Source organism: Thalia democratica, chromosome 5 (genome assembly GCF_965202585.1).
Source record: "Thalia democratica chromosome 5, ktThaDemo2.hap1.1, whole genome shotgun sequence".
Classification (NCBI taxonomy): domain Eukaryota; kingdom Metazoa; phylum Chordata; class Thaliacea; order Salpida; family Salpidae; genus Thalia; species Thalia democratica.
In genome coordinates, this window is record NC_139169.1 from 19,016,595 (window position 1) to 19,035,541 (window position 18,947).

The window sequence follows — 18,947 nt, forward strand, 5'->3', positions numbered from 1 at the left end:
AAAGTTAAAAACTCATGACAATCACAAACCAACTTTTTTCGAGCAAAGTCAGTTTACTTAAAAAAAAATAAAAAGAGTTAAACAATTATTTATACAAAGAAAAAGGAGATCTTGTCTTGTAGAAATTGATTTTTTTTCTAAAAAAGTTTTAAGCTAAAAGCACAAAAATAAACATAGATAAGGCAATGATATTCAAAAAATATTTATAAAACTAGTTAAATACAACTAAAGAGTTCTAAATATAATTTAACTAAAAAATAAAAAGTTCATCATACGAAAAAGAGTGAAAAAAACTAGTTTAAAATAAGAACTAAGTCTAGAAAAAGATACTTTTCAACAAACGCAATAAAATAAAAACAAGCTTCAAAATTATAGAATGATACACATATATATCGAAAAAATCTATTATCAAAGATGTTTTAGAAGAAAACTGAACAAAAAGGACACTAAATAAGTATTATTTTATATTATAAAAATATAAAAAAATTAAATTTCTGTAAATATTACTACTTGTTAAAGATTTTCTATTTCAAATTAAGAATAGAAATATTTGAAAATACATTTTACACCAGTAATTTTACAATTATTTTTACTCTAATTGATGTTCATGACTTTCAGCTGATTTTGCAAATTGTTCAGGTGAACTTGCTTCTGTTCAACTTCAACGTGAAACTTCTCGACCAATGACAATCGAGCACTCACCTCCTCCGTTGCCTTGGTAACTTGCATGAACTTCTCCGCAGTTTCAATTCCACCTTCCTCCTGAGATGAATAAGTAGTTGAATGTTGAATGTCAGATATTGTAAAAATTGTTTTTTTTTTAGTTTTTGAACAAATAAACTCATGTTAGTAAAGTTGTGAGCTCATTTTAACTTTTTTTCAAAACTTGTTTAAATATTCTATTTAGTTTGTACTCTTTTACACACACTACTTATATTTCTTTAATAAATTAATTGTTTACTTACGACAATTATTTGGTACACTTTAAAAAAGTAAAATTCATACTTTAAAATATAAATAGCTGCATTTTAGAAATATTTACTTATTCAGACATATTTAAACATGTAAGTCTATTATTAATATTATAATAAATATTTTTAATGTAGCTAAAATATGTCTAAGGTATTTATTTACTTTAAACTTTTTTGCAATTCATAATCAAACAGATACCAAGTTTTCAAGTTAATAGAAGACTTAAAATAAAAAAGGCACTGTGTTCTAAAAGTAAAGATAAAGTAAATTTTTAATCATTAAAAATACTATTTTTATTTAATTAATTCTCCGTTCTTTATGTACGCTAGTATACTTGTCTTTTACAAACTAAAACAGCATTAACTACTATTAGTAAAATACATATTAGTGAAAAGTTTTTTTTGTTAATATATAATACTTATTCTTGACAAATGGTAAAAAGTACTACATTTTTTTGCATCAATAAGCAAAACAACAAGACTAACTAAACTAATAAAGTTGTTAAAACGCAAATGTAGCCTTACAAGCTCATGAGCATATTCTAACACAAGTACAAACCATGAGTTTGGTGAACGGTTTGAGCAGCAGAACGTTACATTCGAGCTTGGCGAGCGCGCCTTGCAGTTGCTCGGTGTCCGGTAGGATGATGTCATCAGTCGGCAGGACGTGCCTTGTCGACTCTATTCCCGTTATAAGGTTGTGCAGGTTGTCTGTTGATTACTTTCTTGTAAACTTCATTTTTAAATCTTAAAACTGCTATTTAATGATTAATTGCTTACAAAGTTATAAAGGTTTAAGTGTTGTTGGTGAGTGTTAATTTGAGAATTCAAGCAAAAGCTGGCTGTGTTTAGAAGAAAGTTCTGGAAGGTTAATCTAATTACTTTATTGCACAGCTTTCAAAACTCTTTAATATCAATTACTTAAGCTACTGAATGAGAAGGAATTAAAAAAAAAAATTAAAAAATATTTTAATGTGGTTTAAGGTATTTAAAAAATTAACCATATTTAATCTCAGAATTTAAATAGTAAAGCAAACTCAAAATCTGAAAATATTTTCTTACACAAGCAGTTATTACAAACTAAAAACTTTTAAAAAATCTACTCGAGAAGAAAAACTTAAAATTGAAAACTAAAACCCAACAATATGCAAAAAGCTAAAAACTGATATTTTATCTATAAGTTTGTACGTTTAAACATAAAATAACTGGATAGTCCATTAATACAATAACAAGACCGTCTCTCAGAACAAAGTTTTTTTGAAATTGTAGACAAAATAAATATGTATTTCCAGAAACAGTGTTAAATTTAAGTAGTTATTTGCTTAAACTAAATAAAAAAGGTGCGCTCTGTTATTTAGACAAATTCACGATATCTTACCAACCAAAGTAGATGAAACTAAAATAATAGCCAAAATAGATAATCAAATAAGAAAAAATTGTACTTGAATTAAAAAATAGAGTGAGAGCCGAAAAATTTACCAAACAAACAGAAACAACAAGTAAATCCAAACTAACTAACTAACTACTTCTTAAAACCAAAAATCGTTTAAGTTTTTGAAAGTAAGTACTAATGAACAAAAATCAATACTTGGTTAAAAGTATAAAAATAACTGTAAATTATCAGTGGTGAAAAAAGGTTCAAAATTATAAACTACAACATAAGTGAAGATAAAATCAAACTTATGTAACTCAGTACCTTAGATATCTCAGAAAAAAAACTTGTACAAATGTAATACCTACATTAAAAAGTTATTATCACAGTTCGAACACCTAAATTCATACAGCAGAATATAAGAGTTGTAAATTTTATGGCAATGATAAAAGTTAACAACCAAAATGTCCAGTCAATTTCTATCTACAATAAACACACCAAAATATTGTCTAGCTCAGGAGTCGGCAGCCTTTTTGAAATCGCGGGCTGCACTCTATAAAAAAAATTCTTCCGCGGGAGGCACTTGTTTCAAAATGATTGTAGAAAATAATGTAAAAACATTGTTTTAAACGAAAAATTATATAAACTAAGCAACAAAAGAGCACTAGTGAAGATTAATCATTAAGTTTAGAGGCTAATTGTAAGGTTTTATCACAAAAAATTGAGTTTTTATAACATGTATATTTTTAGCTGGAAAGTACCTCCCGGGCCGCAGTTTATGACTTTGAGGATTAAGCCCGCAGCTTGCCGACCCCTGGTTTAGTTAAATGGTCAGAAAGAAAACGTGGTCAATGAGTTTATACTTAGGAAAACACCAGTTGAACAAAACTTTGTTATATTGAAACAAAACAAACCGACGGACTCATCTAAATTTTTGATAATTGGAACCATCAGATTGTGCTGGAGGTGCAAATCTTCACACAACTTCTTCTCATACTCGCTCTTCATAATTTCAACTTCAATGCTAGTGACTTCTTGCTGAAGTTCCACTAGTTGCTTGGTAAGGTGCGTCAGCGCCTTCAACCCCTGGTTGAAATTTTTATTGTTAAAGTAAAAGGTGCTCATACAATTAGTTTTTTTTAACAATTCTTTTTTCAATCCAATTAATTTTTAAACCTGTTTAATTATTTTTAGTTAAACGCTTGAGAAGCAACTATGAGATAATTAATCTTCAGTTGTACGGGTGTATTTCAAAATACATTCGATACAACTCGATAGTACTCATCACTTTCATAACTATTAATTTTCTAAAAAAACTTAACTGAAAAAATTTATTTAAATTACTTTTGACATAGCTAGACTTTTAACAATCAGTATAAAAAGTTTGGTAAGTTTAAATTACCAACAGGACGCGTTTAAACTACACATTTATACTCAAGAAAACCTTCATTTACTCTAGAAGCTGAACAAATTTATCACATACCTCCCTCTGCCGATTTTCGTACTCGTTCTTCATAGCTTTCTCAATGAGCCTGGTTCTGAGGTATTGCGAGTATATGACGTCATAATCGACCTGCTGAACTGCTTGCTGCTGTTTACCTTCTTTGCCGTCACCGGCTGCTGCTGCAACTGGCTTGTCTGTTCGACACAATTTACATTTTGTGTTTAAACTTGGATATTAAATAAAGTTCTCAAAATTCTTACTAAAAGTACTGTGAGAAACTGCTGATAGTAAGAATTAAACAGCGGTCTCTCGCAACTAATTCTGACTGAAAGATTTTAATTTGGACAAAACCACACGTAAATTGTCTTTAGTTGATGATTGTGAAGGTGCTAATTGTATGACGGCGAAAAGTATTACAATTAGATTTCTAACCACTGCAAATGCTATGTTTTTAAATATTGTCTTTTTTAATTAAATAAATTTTATGCTTTTTATAATCCCTTTATTTGTAAAAGGGACTAAGACTATTATTAAAAATAAATTTATTAAGATAATAGAAAGGTAAGGCACTTTTTTTACATACTGATTTTATTTTAAAGATATTTTAGTTTAATAACAGTTTCTTTTTACGGTATTGTATAATTCAAATTATTTTTTGAGACATAGGGTACAAAATCGGAAAGCACAATAGGTTTATTATGGAAGGACCAAAGTAAAAATGCAAAAAAGACTATTTCATTAAAAACATATCTTCTCCTACAGTTTTCAAGCAATCTTTTTGAAACTTTCTCAGTTTAAACTTAACTACAGTAACCTCTCGCTTTTTTAAGCACATTTTGTCCACTGAAAAAATGCGTAAAGATACGAGATATCGTAAAGATACGAGAAGTACCAAATTTACTTACTATAATGGTTGTTTTTTGATATTGCTTCTAGTTAAAAGCAGACTGGGGTCTTTTCCACTTTTAACATTTTGTTTACTTTATTTATTAATATGAAAGCAAAAGATAAAACTATAAATATATTTAAAAAAATATAAATTAAATTTATATAAAATAATAATACTTGTAGAAAAATTTTACAATTTCAATAATATGTAAAATTTATCTTTATTTTTATTTATATGTGACTTATTTGATACTTAACATTTATATTATATTCTACTTAACAGAATTTTTTTTAAATGTTTATTCATATATAGGACAAGAGTGCTGTATTATTTATTTGTGTTTTAAACTCTCGTTATTTCACTAGACTTTCATTATTTAAAACAGTAATATTTCTTTCGGAATATTAATTTAATCTCTTATTTTTAACAAAATTTCTGATATACTGAGGTATAACTAAATGTTTATCAATTAGTCAAGGAACATAAGTTTACAAAGTCTAAAGATATAGAGAGATGAGTAAGCATTTAATAACATATTTTAAATTAAAAATATACAATAAACTAAATTTTTGCAATATTAAAAAAAAAAATTGTATTTTTGAATATTTCAGAATTCTAAAATACGTAACGTCACGGGTGCATAAAGATTCGAGAGGTTACTGTAAATAATACACACTTTTATTGTAAGATTTTTTGTTGAGTAAAAGTATTTTTTCATTAATAAAAGTTTAAATTTTTTTTTGATCATATAAATTTTAACTTCCATTTCGTTAAATTCTTACAATAGAATTTTTCTAATAATGCAAGCAGCAATTCCTGAAAACTTGAGGTTAAATGACCAAAAAATAAAGGAGAAGATAGATTATTAGTAAACTTATCAAAATTCCGAGAAAATTGGCAGTAAATAGTTTTTCTCAAATGTTTGTATCTTAAACTTTTCACAAAACTAACCTACCTCAAAAGTCATTAGATATTTTTCTATTCTATCAAAAGTATATTATAGTATATAATTAGATCTTGCGTTTAAAGTCTAATGATAATTTTCGTAGAAAAAATGTTGGATCCCCTATGTCCTTAATTAAATAGATATACATTAATGTATACTGAAATACATTAAGAGTCTTCCTAAGCAAGTTATAAAACTGTATATAAAACCGATAATTAAGATTCTGTCATTGACAAGAACATAAATAAACAGATGTGAATCTTTTAAGTACACTTGCATTTTAATTACCGTATAAATGTTATAACTATTTACCCATTAAAAACAGAACGTTCAGATAAAAACCAAAAAACAATTACTACAAAAGATAAACCAGGCCGAAAACTAATTGAGTTACAATTAGTTTGTTATTAATTTAGAGTGAACAAACTTTTTTTCTCAGGCATGACCACCGACAGATCAGGTTCGAACATGGTCTTGTTCCTGGTTTTATTCGGCGTCGACGTCTTCTGCTTGATTGTGACGTCATTGAGCCGAGTCATCGTGACGTCAGCTGACTTCGAAGCTTTTCCTGAAAAATGTCGTTTTTTGTTTAGAAATAAAATTATAACTCAACTTTTTGAAAAGCTTTTCGTTACAATACTTCGAAAATTTTAAACAATTAACTCTTTTCAAAATTACTAATACAGATAAACAAAAACACAGATTTTTCAAAATTTCATACTTTTAAAACTTTTAAAGTGATAATAAACAATTATAATTTTATTAGTTGAATTTATCAACGGCTTGCAAACAAAACCTTATGAAACTTAAACCAAAAAAATATTACATTAAATATATTTTACTACCGGCTGTTGCAGGCCTTTTGGCATTTTTGTTTGCTGTAGTTTTCACAGGAACCGGTTTCCTTCCTACCCTGGGTGCGGCTGATGTCGGACGCCTGAATGTACTAAAATAACAAAACAACAAAAAAATTAATATTTTAAATCATTATAATATTGTAAAATTGTAACTATTTATAGTATTATGACAACAAACAATGATAAAGTTTTGAAAACATCACTAATAAAGTATTTAGAAATAAGTATCATATCAAATTAATTAAACTTATTATGTAAACTTTAATAGTAAAAATATTAATGTAGTTTAATGTACAGTTCACAGTTAAAAGTTTAACTTTTTTTTTTAAATCAAGTGATTGCAATTTTCTAAAGAAAATAAAAATCAACTTCAAGTGTTACCAACTTTGTTTTTTGAAAAAGACAACTAAATATCCATTTAGTACAGTACATTATTTAAAACGAATTCACTTAACAAATAAAATAATATACGTTTCACCTGTTCATAGTAGTGTTCATGGATGAAGCTGACTTGGCCGCTTTTGTTTTGCCTCCATGCAGTGGCTGCCTGATCCTAGGCTGGATTGTGGCTGAAAATATAAATATTTCAAATTACAAACACTAAATATTATCAACAATTGTTATAACAGCGTTTTGAATTCAATAAAAAATATGAAAAACAAAATAACAAAGTATCAAGTGACTCAATTGCAAAAATGCATTACTTTCAGCTTTTTGCGTACAGTTCAACGCTAAACAGGAAGACTCAGTGAAAGTTGAATCAACAGAAACACTACTGCTGGCTTTCACCACTCTGTTTGACAAAACTCTAAACTTGTTTTTGTCTGCACTAGCCGCTGACCTGAAGTACTTTCTTACCGGAACTTTCAGCGGGTTTGAATTGAAGTAAGTGTGACCTGATCGCTTGCTGGTATATGTTTGCTGTTTGGCTGATAGTGAAGTATCTACTATTTCTGTTTTACTGTCTGTTTTTTTTTTTTTAATTTGATATTTTCGGTACTAGTCTGCTCTATTACTGTTAATTTTGCATTTGATAAACTATATTTTTATAAAGTCATAGCTAAACTGAAACTGAACAACTTATACTTGCTATCTAACATATGATCAAAAATTCTGCTCAAAACTGTATTGTAAAAAATGGTCGAACCACAACTACTCAACAAAAAACTAAGCTTTTCTTTTCAAACTTAAACTCTAAACTAAGGCTATTTTAATAATATCTTTTTTATTTTATTAAATTGTGCTAACCTACCTGCTTGTAACCGAACATGCTTTACTTGATTCTTTTTCTCAACTACAAATAAAATTTATTTGTTTAAAATTTCAAACCTTACTTAAACATTTTACATGGTAACACAGGTAAAGTTTTTTTTTAATAATAACATTAACTTCTAAAAATAAACGGCTCTAAATTTTTAATCTGACATTTTTTAAATGTTTTGGATTGAATTGCAAAGTATATTCATTCAAAGTTTTTTTTTTTTGTTTTTAGTAACTAGCAATAACTAACAATGTCATAAATTAACAATTTAAAGTATTATGACATATTATTCAAAAAATTTAAAGAGATAAATTTAAGTAGTTAAGCTGTTTAAAACAACTTAATTTATTTTTTCACAGAATGGTCTTCAGATACCAAGAAATGAATTTAAATATAAACTTTACATTTATAGTCACAGGGTTGCCACTTATTAAGTTAGAAACTGCCCTGAGTTACCAAAATCTTCTCTGAGTCATCCTGAGTTTTTTTTGCCTCTGGTGAACACTACGTATACCTCATGTTAATTTTTCTCTATAATAATTAATAGTAAGGTTGTATGTGTATGCTTCTGCATTAGATTTTTACTCAACTTAAGAGAATACTATTTTCAAGGATATTAATATTTAAATAAGCATTTCAAAACCAATCAATACCATGTTCTGGAACAAAACTGGTTACAAAAATAACAAAATATTGACACTGGATCAAATAAGTCTAATTCTAGACTTGGAAAAAAATTTGCCTTGAAATTTTATAGAAATCTTCAAACAGGGTTCGTGCGCGAAATTTTTTTCATTTAGCCTGACTGAGAACAATTTAGCCTGACATTTTTTCAAAGTAAGGAATATCCCCTTTAGAAGTCAATTTAGGTATTGGTAACTACTTGATTACTACTATTGTAGTCTCTGACTTCAACCAGCTTTATCTCAAAAATATTTTGAGCATTAAAAATCTGCAAAAAGGAACTCATAGCTTAATTACAACTCAATAAAATAAGACTAAATTGTAAATAAGGTGATTTGACCCCCATATACCCGTGCATTGTCGTGTTTTATTAAAATTTAAAATGAAACGCATACACGAGTATTAAGTATTAAAATAAGCAAAAATGTTTATTATAGTATTTTGACTAATACTTAAAGAGATACATAATTATAGATCCTAAAATCTAAATAAATACAGTGATTGTTGACGTCGTATTGGATTTAAAAAGCTTACACTTAAATAAAAAAAAAACCTTAATGTTTTGTTCTTGTAAAGAAAAATTAATTATACCTAAAATTTGTAATCCCACAAAACTTAGTACTTATATTTTAAAGCTAATTTTTAGTGTTGTGAATATCTCTTATAACTTTAAACAAACAGTAAAACTAATAAATAAACTGCTAAGAGTTTTAATCTAAAAAGTATTTGGTATAGTGCCTTTAAATTAGAAATTAAAACAGTGCAACTAACTAAGCTCTGAAAAACATAGCTGACGTAAACAGTTTCAAACAAACAGCTAAGTTGTTGAACTAAATTGTAATGTTAAACTGGTTTTTTTTTAATGAAGTTTCATAATTATGACGTATATAATCTACTCAATACAAAATAATGAAGATTCTTAAAAACTTTTTAGATATTCAACAAAAGGTCTTAAGCATTTATATTTACAAATATTGAATGATTTTGTCTTTAATAACTAAATCTTTGTTTAGAAACATATTCACATTTCAATTTGATCTTAAAAAGATTTCTCAATTTTTTCTAATCAAAAATTTTCAAGCATTTGAACTGAGAAAAACTGAGATTCTCAAACTTTAAAACAAAAAAAACTGATTTAGCCTGACGTTTTTCAACTTTTTTCAAATAAACTGATTTAGCCTGACTTAGCCTGACGCGCACGAACCCTGTTTAAACTATCCTGAGATTTATATAAAAAAGTGAAATTTGTCCTCAGTCACCCTGAGTTTTTAAAAAGTCAAAATATCCTGAGAAATCTGAGATTTCCTAGAATTTCAAAATACCCTGAGTTAAACTGAGTGTGTGGCAATAATAATACATAAAAACTAAGAAACTATTTTTAAATACACATTGTTTAAAAACACAGTTTAAATTTTTAGAACAAATGTTATACAATTTTTAACTAATTTAAAAAAAAAAAGATAATTAAAATATACAACTAAAAAATTTTCAGTTTTTGTTTTTTAAAATAAGAAATCCAAAACTCACATATATACAATCATTTTATTAAAGCTTAGAACAAATATCTAAAATAATATATACATAAGTAACTAATTTTGTTGCAAATAATAATAAACTCAAAACTTTAAAATCACTAATTTTCAAAAACAAACCAACATTTTGTGCTTGAAGTAGTTTTTTTAAGAAGTCCTTTTCTAGTTCCCTGTAGAAATAATTCACATATTAAAATATTTAACTGCTAAGTTTATTTAATTCATAATAAGAAAACATATTCAGGTTTACACATTAACTGTAAAAACTGTAAGTTGAGTGAAAATAAATTATCATAAAATTGTAGCTGTAATTTTATAAGATTCTGTTTAATTATGATCTAAAATAGTAAAAACTAATGAATTCCTGAAACTTTTTAAAATTAATAAGTATAAAACATTGACATAAAACTAAAATGATAATACACAACTATAAGTTAATATAACTCAGACTAAAATTATGAAATTGCTTTTTATATTTAAACAGTCCAGAACATTCAGAAAAATAAAAAATACTTCTTACTAATATTCAAATAAAATTTTATCTAAAGAAATTACTAAAAGTGTACTTCAAAATGTTTAAATAACAAATATAAATTTAAATTGCAATCATACAGCAACTTGTTTACAGATCTAAATAGTACAATATATAAAAATTCTTGTCAATTAATTAAACTTGTTTAAATAAAATTGCATTAACTTACCATAAAAAAATACTTATAAACACAATTACATATTTTAAATATATTTCAAATAGATTGGCTACTTATAGATTGCTCAGGACAATAATAGTAAAATAACAGTTTAAACAAAAAAACTATTCAGGGTTGCCACTTGTTTTTTCTAAAAATTTTCCAGGTTTTTAAAAGTAAACATTTTTGGGTCTATTTTTAGTTTTAAGTTAATTTCTATAAAAGAAACTGTGTTAAATAGTACAAAAACATTTAAAATATGCTGTAAAGTTACTTTAAATGTGTTTTTTAATATAAAAATTTTTGAAGATGACAAAAAAATCTTATTTACATGATCAGGGTTGCCACTTGTATTTTCAAAATTTTTTCCAGGTTTTCCCAATTTCTTGCATGTTTTTAAAAGTAAACATTTTTGGGCCTATTTTTAGTTTTAAGTTAATTTTTATAAAAGAAACTGTGTAAAATAGTACAAACACATTTAAAAGATGCTGTATAGTTACTATAAATGTGTTAACTAATAAAAAAATGTCTTGATGATGACAAAAAAAATTATTTATATGATAGATTTTTAGTATTGAAATTCTAGTACTGAAAATGTTAAAATTATTAAAAATTCCAGGTTTTTCCAGGTTTCAAATCAAAATTCCAGGTTTTTCGAGGTTTAATTCAAAATTAATCAAATTCCAGGTTTTTCCAGGTTAATTTTGCCTAAATTGTCGAATTCCAGGTTTTTCAAGATTTTTCCAGGTTTCCAGGTAAAGTGGCGACCCTGTATGATAGATTTCTTGTGTCAAAAATGAAATCAAAGTACTGTAAATGTTAAAATTATTAAAAATTCCAGGTTTTTCAAGGTTTTTTGATCAAAATTCCAGGTTTTTCCAGGTTATTTTGCCTAAATTGTCAAATTCCAGGTTTTTCAAGGTATTTTTAGGTTTCCAGGTAAAGTGGCAACCCTGACTATTACAAACATTTTTTTTCCAGATTTTTTCAGCATTTCTTATGAATATAAATAACTAAAATACTTATAAGAAGTAAAATACATATAATCAAAAACCGCAGTAATATAATATGATATAAAAATATAATCATTAGAAACGAAACAATTTCTTAAAACTTTATAACATGTGTAGTTTAAAATTATCAATTTCTATAAACTTATACAATCTAAATTATATGTGTGATCAGGGTTATTTTATCTTTTACAAACTGTGTTAAACATATTCAATCCAATAGGGAAGTTAGAAAAATTTTATCTTTCATCTTTGCAGATTTTTAACTATGCTATAAAAGTTAGCTTTTTACTAACTAATAAGAATAAATTTAGGATACAACAAATTTAAGTTGGGGAGTTCAGTAGGTTCTTAATTGAATAATCAAAATAAAACAGTTAAAATACTATTTAAACCTACATTCTCTTCAGTTTTCCAGCTATTGTTTTCAAACATTCTTAGTGTATTCCTTTTAAATAACAAACAGTTGTTTTGTAAGACTTTAAATATAACTTAATTATTAAAAAAATAACTTGGTGATATTTTTTAGTAATAAAACTGTTATTTTTTATATATCTTAAAATGATAGTCTATGCTTTTTGTAATCTATGCAAGAAATGTACTCTTAGATTTAAGGTTTTAGTGTAAAAACTTAGGAGGACTTAATAGGATTATTTTCTGAATTTCCACAAAAACTGGCCATAAAATAACTATCATTTTTACGTCTGTATCAAAATAAATGACAACAATGACTATATCTTGAAGTTAATCTTAAGTTTAATACTATGTAAAAATAAACTTATAATAAGACTTTCATAAAGGATAGTATTTTTTAAGTTTTTACACCTATAACTTTTTATTAAACCATTTTGTAGTAAAAATATTTACGTTTCTTTTTTTGAGTTTTTAATAATGTTGAGTTTTTTAATATTTTTTAAGTGTTTTCCAAAATAGTGAGAATTATTTTATAAGTGTTTTGTATTTATACCTAATAGATTATAAGTTGTAAAGATAATTTTGATTTTTTTTAATTTTGATTTTTTTATTAAAACTCAAGTATTTAAAGATTACTGCCAGAATAACAATTTATTAATGTTATTACACTAAACTTTAATATTGTAATAACACCATATTAGATTAAGGTCATAAGGGGTTCGCAATTTTTTATGTTTAAATTTTTTGAAAGTTTCTAAGATAGCTACCAATTGATTTTACTATTTTTCAAGTTTCAACTCAAAACATTACAAAGTTTGATGGTACTTTATTTAGAAAAACAAACTTAAGTATTAAAAAAGTGTTTTACAGAAAAAATATATCCTCTTCTGCAGTTTGAAAGCATAGTTTATGAACTTATATGGCTAAATTTTGTTACACAAAAGTTTTAAAATATTTTAGTTAAAAACTATGGATTTTTTTTTGCAAAAACTTAATAATAAATAATGAAATTAACATTTTTTTAATTTAAACTCTTCAGCTTTAAAAACCTAAGTAGAAAATATGCATTTCATAAATTTTTTAAGTAGAAAATGAAGAACTACTCACCAATTGTTTCTCAGTTAGAAGCTTATTTACTTAACTGACAATTTATCAAAAAACAATTGAAGGTTTTATTATCTTAAATATCAAAATAAAGTTTATACTAAACAAAAACCAAAAATTTTGAAAAAATAATTTGATCTTTATCCTTAAATTAATTTTTATTTGGTCAAAAACTTTGCTGCTTTTTAAAATCGTAGATCAAATAAAGTCAAGTTCATGGTATATAAAGTTTAAATAAAAAATTTCAAGTATTTTTTAGAGTTCTTGTGAATCCAAAGAAAGTATTAATTACGCATGTACCAAATTGCTTTTGAACACAACAATTTTTCACAATACCTATACCATTAGGAAAAAGTAATATGTCTTTCTGTTTACTTAAATAACTGAATTCAAATGTACATTATAAAGTGAACATTAAATTTATTATGCAGTATTTCAAAATTTTCTTTAAGTAGCCATAGTAACACAGAGAAAATGCTGTACTATACAGAAAATATCATAAAACTATCTTGAAAAAAAGTGTTTGTCATAACAATTCTACTGAGAATTCATCAATTGAAAAAATGTCACTATCATTAAATTAATTTCTATTCAATATTAGTTTTAATGCTAAATTAATAAAGCTGTATTTATTTAAATAATTTTTAAAATGAGGCCATAGGGGGTAAGCCATGTTTTTTACTAGTTGATGTTACTTTATAGAGTTTTTATAAACAGGGTTGACACTTCTTTTTTCCAATATTTTTCAGGTTTTTCAAACTTTCTTCCAGGTTTTTGCAAGCACATTTTTTTTGATAATTTTTGGTAGTAAGTTATTATTTAGTTTAAAAAAACTGCTGTTCAAAAGATATAAATTACAAGAGTTACTGCAAGTATTGCAATTTATTTTATTATGTTGGAACCTGTACTATATTCATTTAAGATGGTTGTTCAAAAGCTGTTATGTTGGTTTAATACAAATAACTAAAAGTCTACTTAAATTTTTTTTAGCTTGAATGTGTTAACTTTTATTAATTCTTGTTTAAATATATTATTAAATGATTATTTGATATTCTAAAAGTTGCTTAAATATAATTAATAATAAATATAACATAAATTCTTAATAATTAGTTAAAATATTATATTTTTTTACAGATACAGCAAAAAAAAACAGTAATTCAATCACCAATATGTCACCTCTACTGCTCTTTTTATAGTATTATATCTTTCTCCGAAGGCTTACCATACTTTGGAAGTTTTTGTTTTAATAAGAAAAAATTTTTTTGATGGCATCCCATAAAAAGTTGCTCTTTCAGCAACAGCGTTATGTTTAAGACATATAGTACCACAGAAAACTTCTGAGAAAAAGTACTGCTCCTGTTGTTGAAGTAAAAAACGCTCTTTGTGCTGGTGCTTCTTTGAAAAACTTATAAAGTATTTGCAATCTTTTATGGAGTTGGTTTAGAACCATTTTCAAAAGCTCATGCACTATGAGCAGAGCATGGCTGCCAATGTTAATAAGTTGTAGTAAGTTTTTAAGATTTCTTTCTTCTTTGAATTTTTTGAATAAAGCCGAATTAACGTTTGGACTGTCCATTAAATCTGTGGCATTTTTTTGTCGTCAAGATCATTTAAAGCTTTATCAAAAGATTGCTTTAAAGCCTTTGCATTATTTCTCTCTGATCAAAAATAACTGGTTTCAACTGTTTTTGTAATTTCATTTCAGAATCTTATAATAAAATCCATCTGATTTTTTTCAATCTGATCATTGAGACTTTTATTGAGTGAAATTGCAAAAAAAAGGAGATTTTTTACAAAAGCTCTGAAAAGAATAATGGTGGTAGACCAAAATTTATTGAATAAGCAAATTTTGTCCTTTGCATTTAAGCATTTTTAGCAATAAAGCTATTAGGAAACATTTTTTGAAACAGCAAAAACTTGTTGTCACAACTATTTCCAGAAAAGTTGCTTTGGACCATTTTTAGTGCCCATAGAATATCAGCAGACCTTGTATCATGGAGAACACCAGATAATCCAGAGATACCATATCAAATACTACTACTAGTAGAAATTCCAGCAGTAAAGCAACTATGGATTTTGCCCAGTTAAATTATTTTATATTAACCATTTTAACCAAATGAAACATCAAGTGAAACTGCTATTTCATTAAAATATACATAGTTTGTAACTAACTTAATAATACTTTTCAAGCTTTATAAAACTTTTTTTTTAATTTAAACAAAAAATATTTGTTTAAAGTATATTAAATTCATCTTGTGCTAAAATAGAAGAATGAAAACATACAAAATGTGCATTGTTTAGTTTACTATATTTTTCGCTAAAAAATTTGAAAATTTTTGAGTTCACTTCATATTTTTATGCAAAAAAATTGTGACATTTTTGTTATAAGTACAAAGTAATGTTTTTATTTCTTTCCTAATGACTTCAACTCACTAATAATATTAACAAAAAGTTAATGTTAAAACATTAATGTTTCCATATCAACAAAGTTAGCTAAAACTACAGATTTATAAGTAATAAAAACTATAGGTATTTTAATTTTATCTATTTTATACAAATTAAACAAATACTTGAACTTAAAAAATTCCAGATTATTCTAGGTTTTTTGTTCAAAATTCTAGGTTTTTTAAAAATTTCTCAAATTCCAGGTATTTTCAGGTAAATTAGCAACCCTGTATTGCTTCAAGTTGCTTTTTACTGTTTAAATAAATTCAAATTATTTTTTGAGATATGACAGTCAAAGCTGGGCTCTATAATAGGTTCCCTGTGGTAAGGGAAAACTAAAACAGCAAAAAAAGACTATTTTATTTAAAATATATCTCCTTCTACAATTTTCAAGCTATCTTCTCAAAACTTTCAGTCTAATCTTTATACAATAACAAAAAAAAACCATACTTTAGACTTTTTAAATTTTAATAAAAGAAATAATAATTATTTTAATTTTAGTCATTAAATTTAAGATAAGGAAAAACTTGAAATAGTGTTTTATATATGTTATGCACTTAAATAAAAACTAATAATGTTTAAAGTTTCAAAATAAAAATTTTATTAACAAAAAACTTGCTTTTTTTTTCTATTTAAAAATTTTATTTTTCAATATTTTGAAATTGCAACATTCAAAGTTTTATAAACTATAAAAATAACGTTTTCTGAAAGTTTGAGGTCTCTAGCTCAAAAAATTAAGGAGAAGATATACTTTTAGTGATTTTCTGAGAAAAATGACCCCAAAATATTTTCAGTTGCATATGTTTGTATCGGATATTTTTAACTAAATTACAATATCTCAAAAGTTAAAAAAGAATTTTTAATTCTATAAAAACTGGTTTGGAGTTTGTATTTAAAGCTTTCATGTAAGAGCCAATGTTATTTTCAGTTTAAAAAAATGTTTGTCCCCCTTCCCTATGACCTTATACTTTTCTCTGGGATATAAAAGTTTAAATTAGTATATGTCTTATTTCTATTTTTCATATATAAAGACATTAAATTTCAAAGAAATATTCCTTAAATAGTTTAAAAAAATTTTCATTTGGAAGTTTTGAAGTATTAAAAAATTAAAACTTTGGATTAGCACAATTCAAAATATAGGGTAGTCTATAAACAAAAACATTATTTTGTTATTAAAATATTTCTTATATGTACGTTGATTGACTACTATTGTAAAAACATAAAAAAAATTAGGATGAAAAATTATTGATTTAGTTTTTTTTGATCTATAGTTTGTGCTTTTTATGAAGTACCTTTTGAACTCAATAACTTTGATATAACCTTCATTTTTTCCTGAATTTTGTTATTATTTTTTTTATTTTACTAACTTTTTCTGACTTAACAACCATGTAACTATTAATATTTAACTTTAAATTATTCAAAAATAAAACAAATAAGTTACTTTCTTTTAAAAATAAAACACCTTTTGTGACACATCATTTAAAGAACACTTACAACTCTAAAATATCAACATTAAAAACCACAAAAAGTAAGAAAACTATGAATCTTGAATCACAAGCAAGTGTTCACAGGCGCTACAATAACAAAATCATAATCCAACCATGTGATCACCATCACCAGAGTGAACTCACAATCAGTTATCAGAAAAAAAAACAATATTAAACTGGTATCATAATGAATGCATTAACAACTAATAACTATCTAAAAACCTATTAAGCAACTATTTTACTGAAATGATATTCAAAATAACAAAATAAATTTTAATTTTTTTAGAAAAACTGAAGTTTTTGAAACTTGTGTTGATAAAATAAAATATAGTCTACTACAAGTAAAAAAAATCAAGTTACTCAATAGTAGATATACATACACAGCTAATAAATAAAACTCAAAAAACTGGAAAACAGCAATTAAACAATTATGCTTACCCATGCCATTACCATTATAGTTATTTTTCCATGTCAACAGACCAAAACTAGAAAATCATAACTAAATTGGAGTAATTTAGTCAATAAAGTAATTAAAACTTACATTAGTAGCTATACAACTGGTGTTCGTTTCAATCCCTTGTACAAGTTTCTTAGAAGCAATAGTGTTTTTCTTCTGAGCAGAAACATATTTAGGTTTATCATCAGACATTTTTTTCAATAATGGTTTAAGTATTATATGACTAGATAGTTTTATAAATTTGTTTTGAAAGATGCTAGTTGATAAAATGGACTTTACTCTTTTTATTACCTTGTTTCAAAAGCTATTTACAACATCAATTAGACTGTATATTTTCAAACTTGTTAAATAGATTAAGTTAACTAGAAAATTTGAAAGTTACACTTAGTATGGATTGACAAAGACTTTTTAAGGTGATTCAAGTTAAAAAGTATTACATGTTAAGAAAAGCACTACTAAAATTAAACTCTAAATTTAAAAGTTCTTACAAAAGACTGCATCAGCGTTCGAATTATTTTTTAGCAACTAATACAAGTAAATTGCAAAGTTAACTATCAACATGTTACTGTTATTAGATAAATGAATAATATATTAACTTATATATTAGACCATTATATAAAGTAAATAGAAGTTAAAACCAAAATAAATAGTTTCAATAAAAATCAAATGTTAAACTAAATACCTTCAGTGTTTTTATTGTTTATGCAAAAATGTTTTCATCATAATTTTAATTGTATTAGCCAACCAAAAATAGTTTTCACTCACGAATTACGGCTTAAAGATTGACGAATTCAAAAAAAAACGTATAAAAAAGAGCAAAATTTTCTGCTACAATGTTTCATTCTTTAAAATAACTTTAATGTTTATTAAGTGTAATAAGACAAGTCTACATTAATATAAGTAAGCTTAAATATAATTTTAATTTCTTATCAATTTCAATATTAGAAAAAAAAGAGTAATTTTGTTTTAAAAAGAGTTTTATTGTACCGATTTATAATTAAAACATTGACACTAAAGATTTAACCTAAAAACAATTTGTTCAAACATGTTTCAGATATTTAAAACTTATCAAAACCTTTCTGTAAAAGATTAACACGAGTTGTAAACTAAACGTTTCTTTATTTACTAGGTCCTCGGACTAATTCTATTCTACGTTCAATAAACTGTGTAACAAAAAAAAACTAAAAACATTATACACTTTTAACTGTATAACTTTATGCAACTAATAGACAATTGGTAAAAACAACCTTGTAGTTTATTTTTTGAAACGGTAAGCACCAGATAATGATAAAAAATGCAACTAAAACTAATGTGAAAATTAATAATGTTGACAATAAAGCTTATGATAATGCTTTGAGAAACTTAAAAAACTTCATTCTGGCAAT

At 25.4% G+C, this 18,947-nt stretch overlaps 1 protein-coding gene across 1 annotated transcript; it reads right to left on the reverse strand.

The window, feature by feature from the left end:
- Nucleotides 1-594: 594 nt before the first annotated feature.
- On the reverse strand, nucleotides 595-17,754 carry LOC145836310 (uncharacterized). Its single transcript, XM_082944124.1, has 9 exons — nucleotides 17,647-17,754; nucleotides 10,081-10,126; nucleotides 6,958-7,048; nucleotides 6,468-6,559; nucleotides 6,050-6,190; nucleotides 3,827-3,981; nucleotides 3,258-3,429; nucleotides 1,531-1,682; nucleotides 595-762 (listed from the first exon to the last, which is right to left on the reverse strand). Exons 1-9 carry the CDS (start codon nucleotides 17,752-17,754, stop codon nucleotides 595-597), a joined length of 1,125 nt encoding a protein of 374 aa, XP_082800250.1.
- Nucleotides 17,755-18,947: the final 1,193 nt, after the last annotated feature.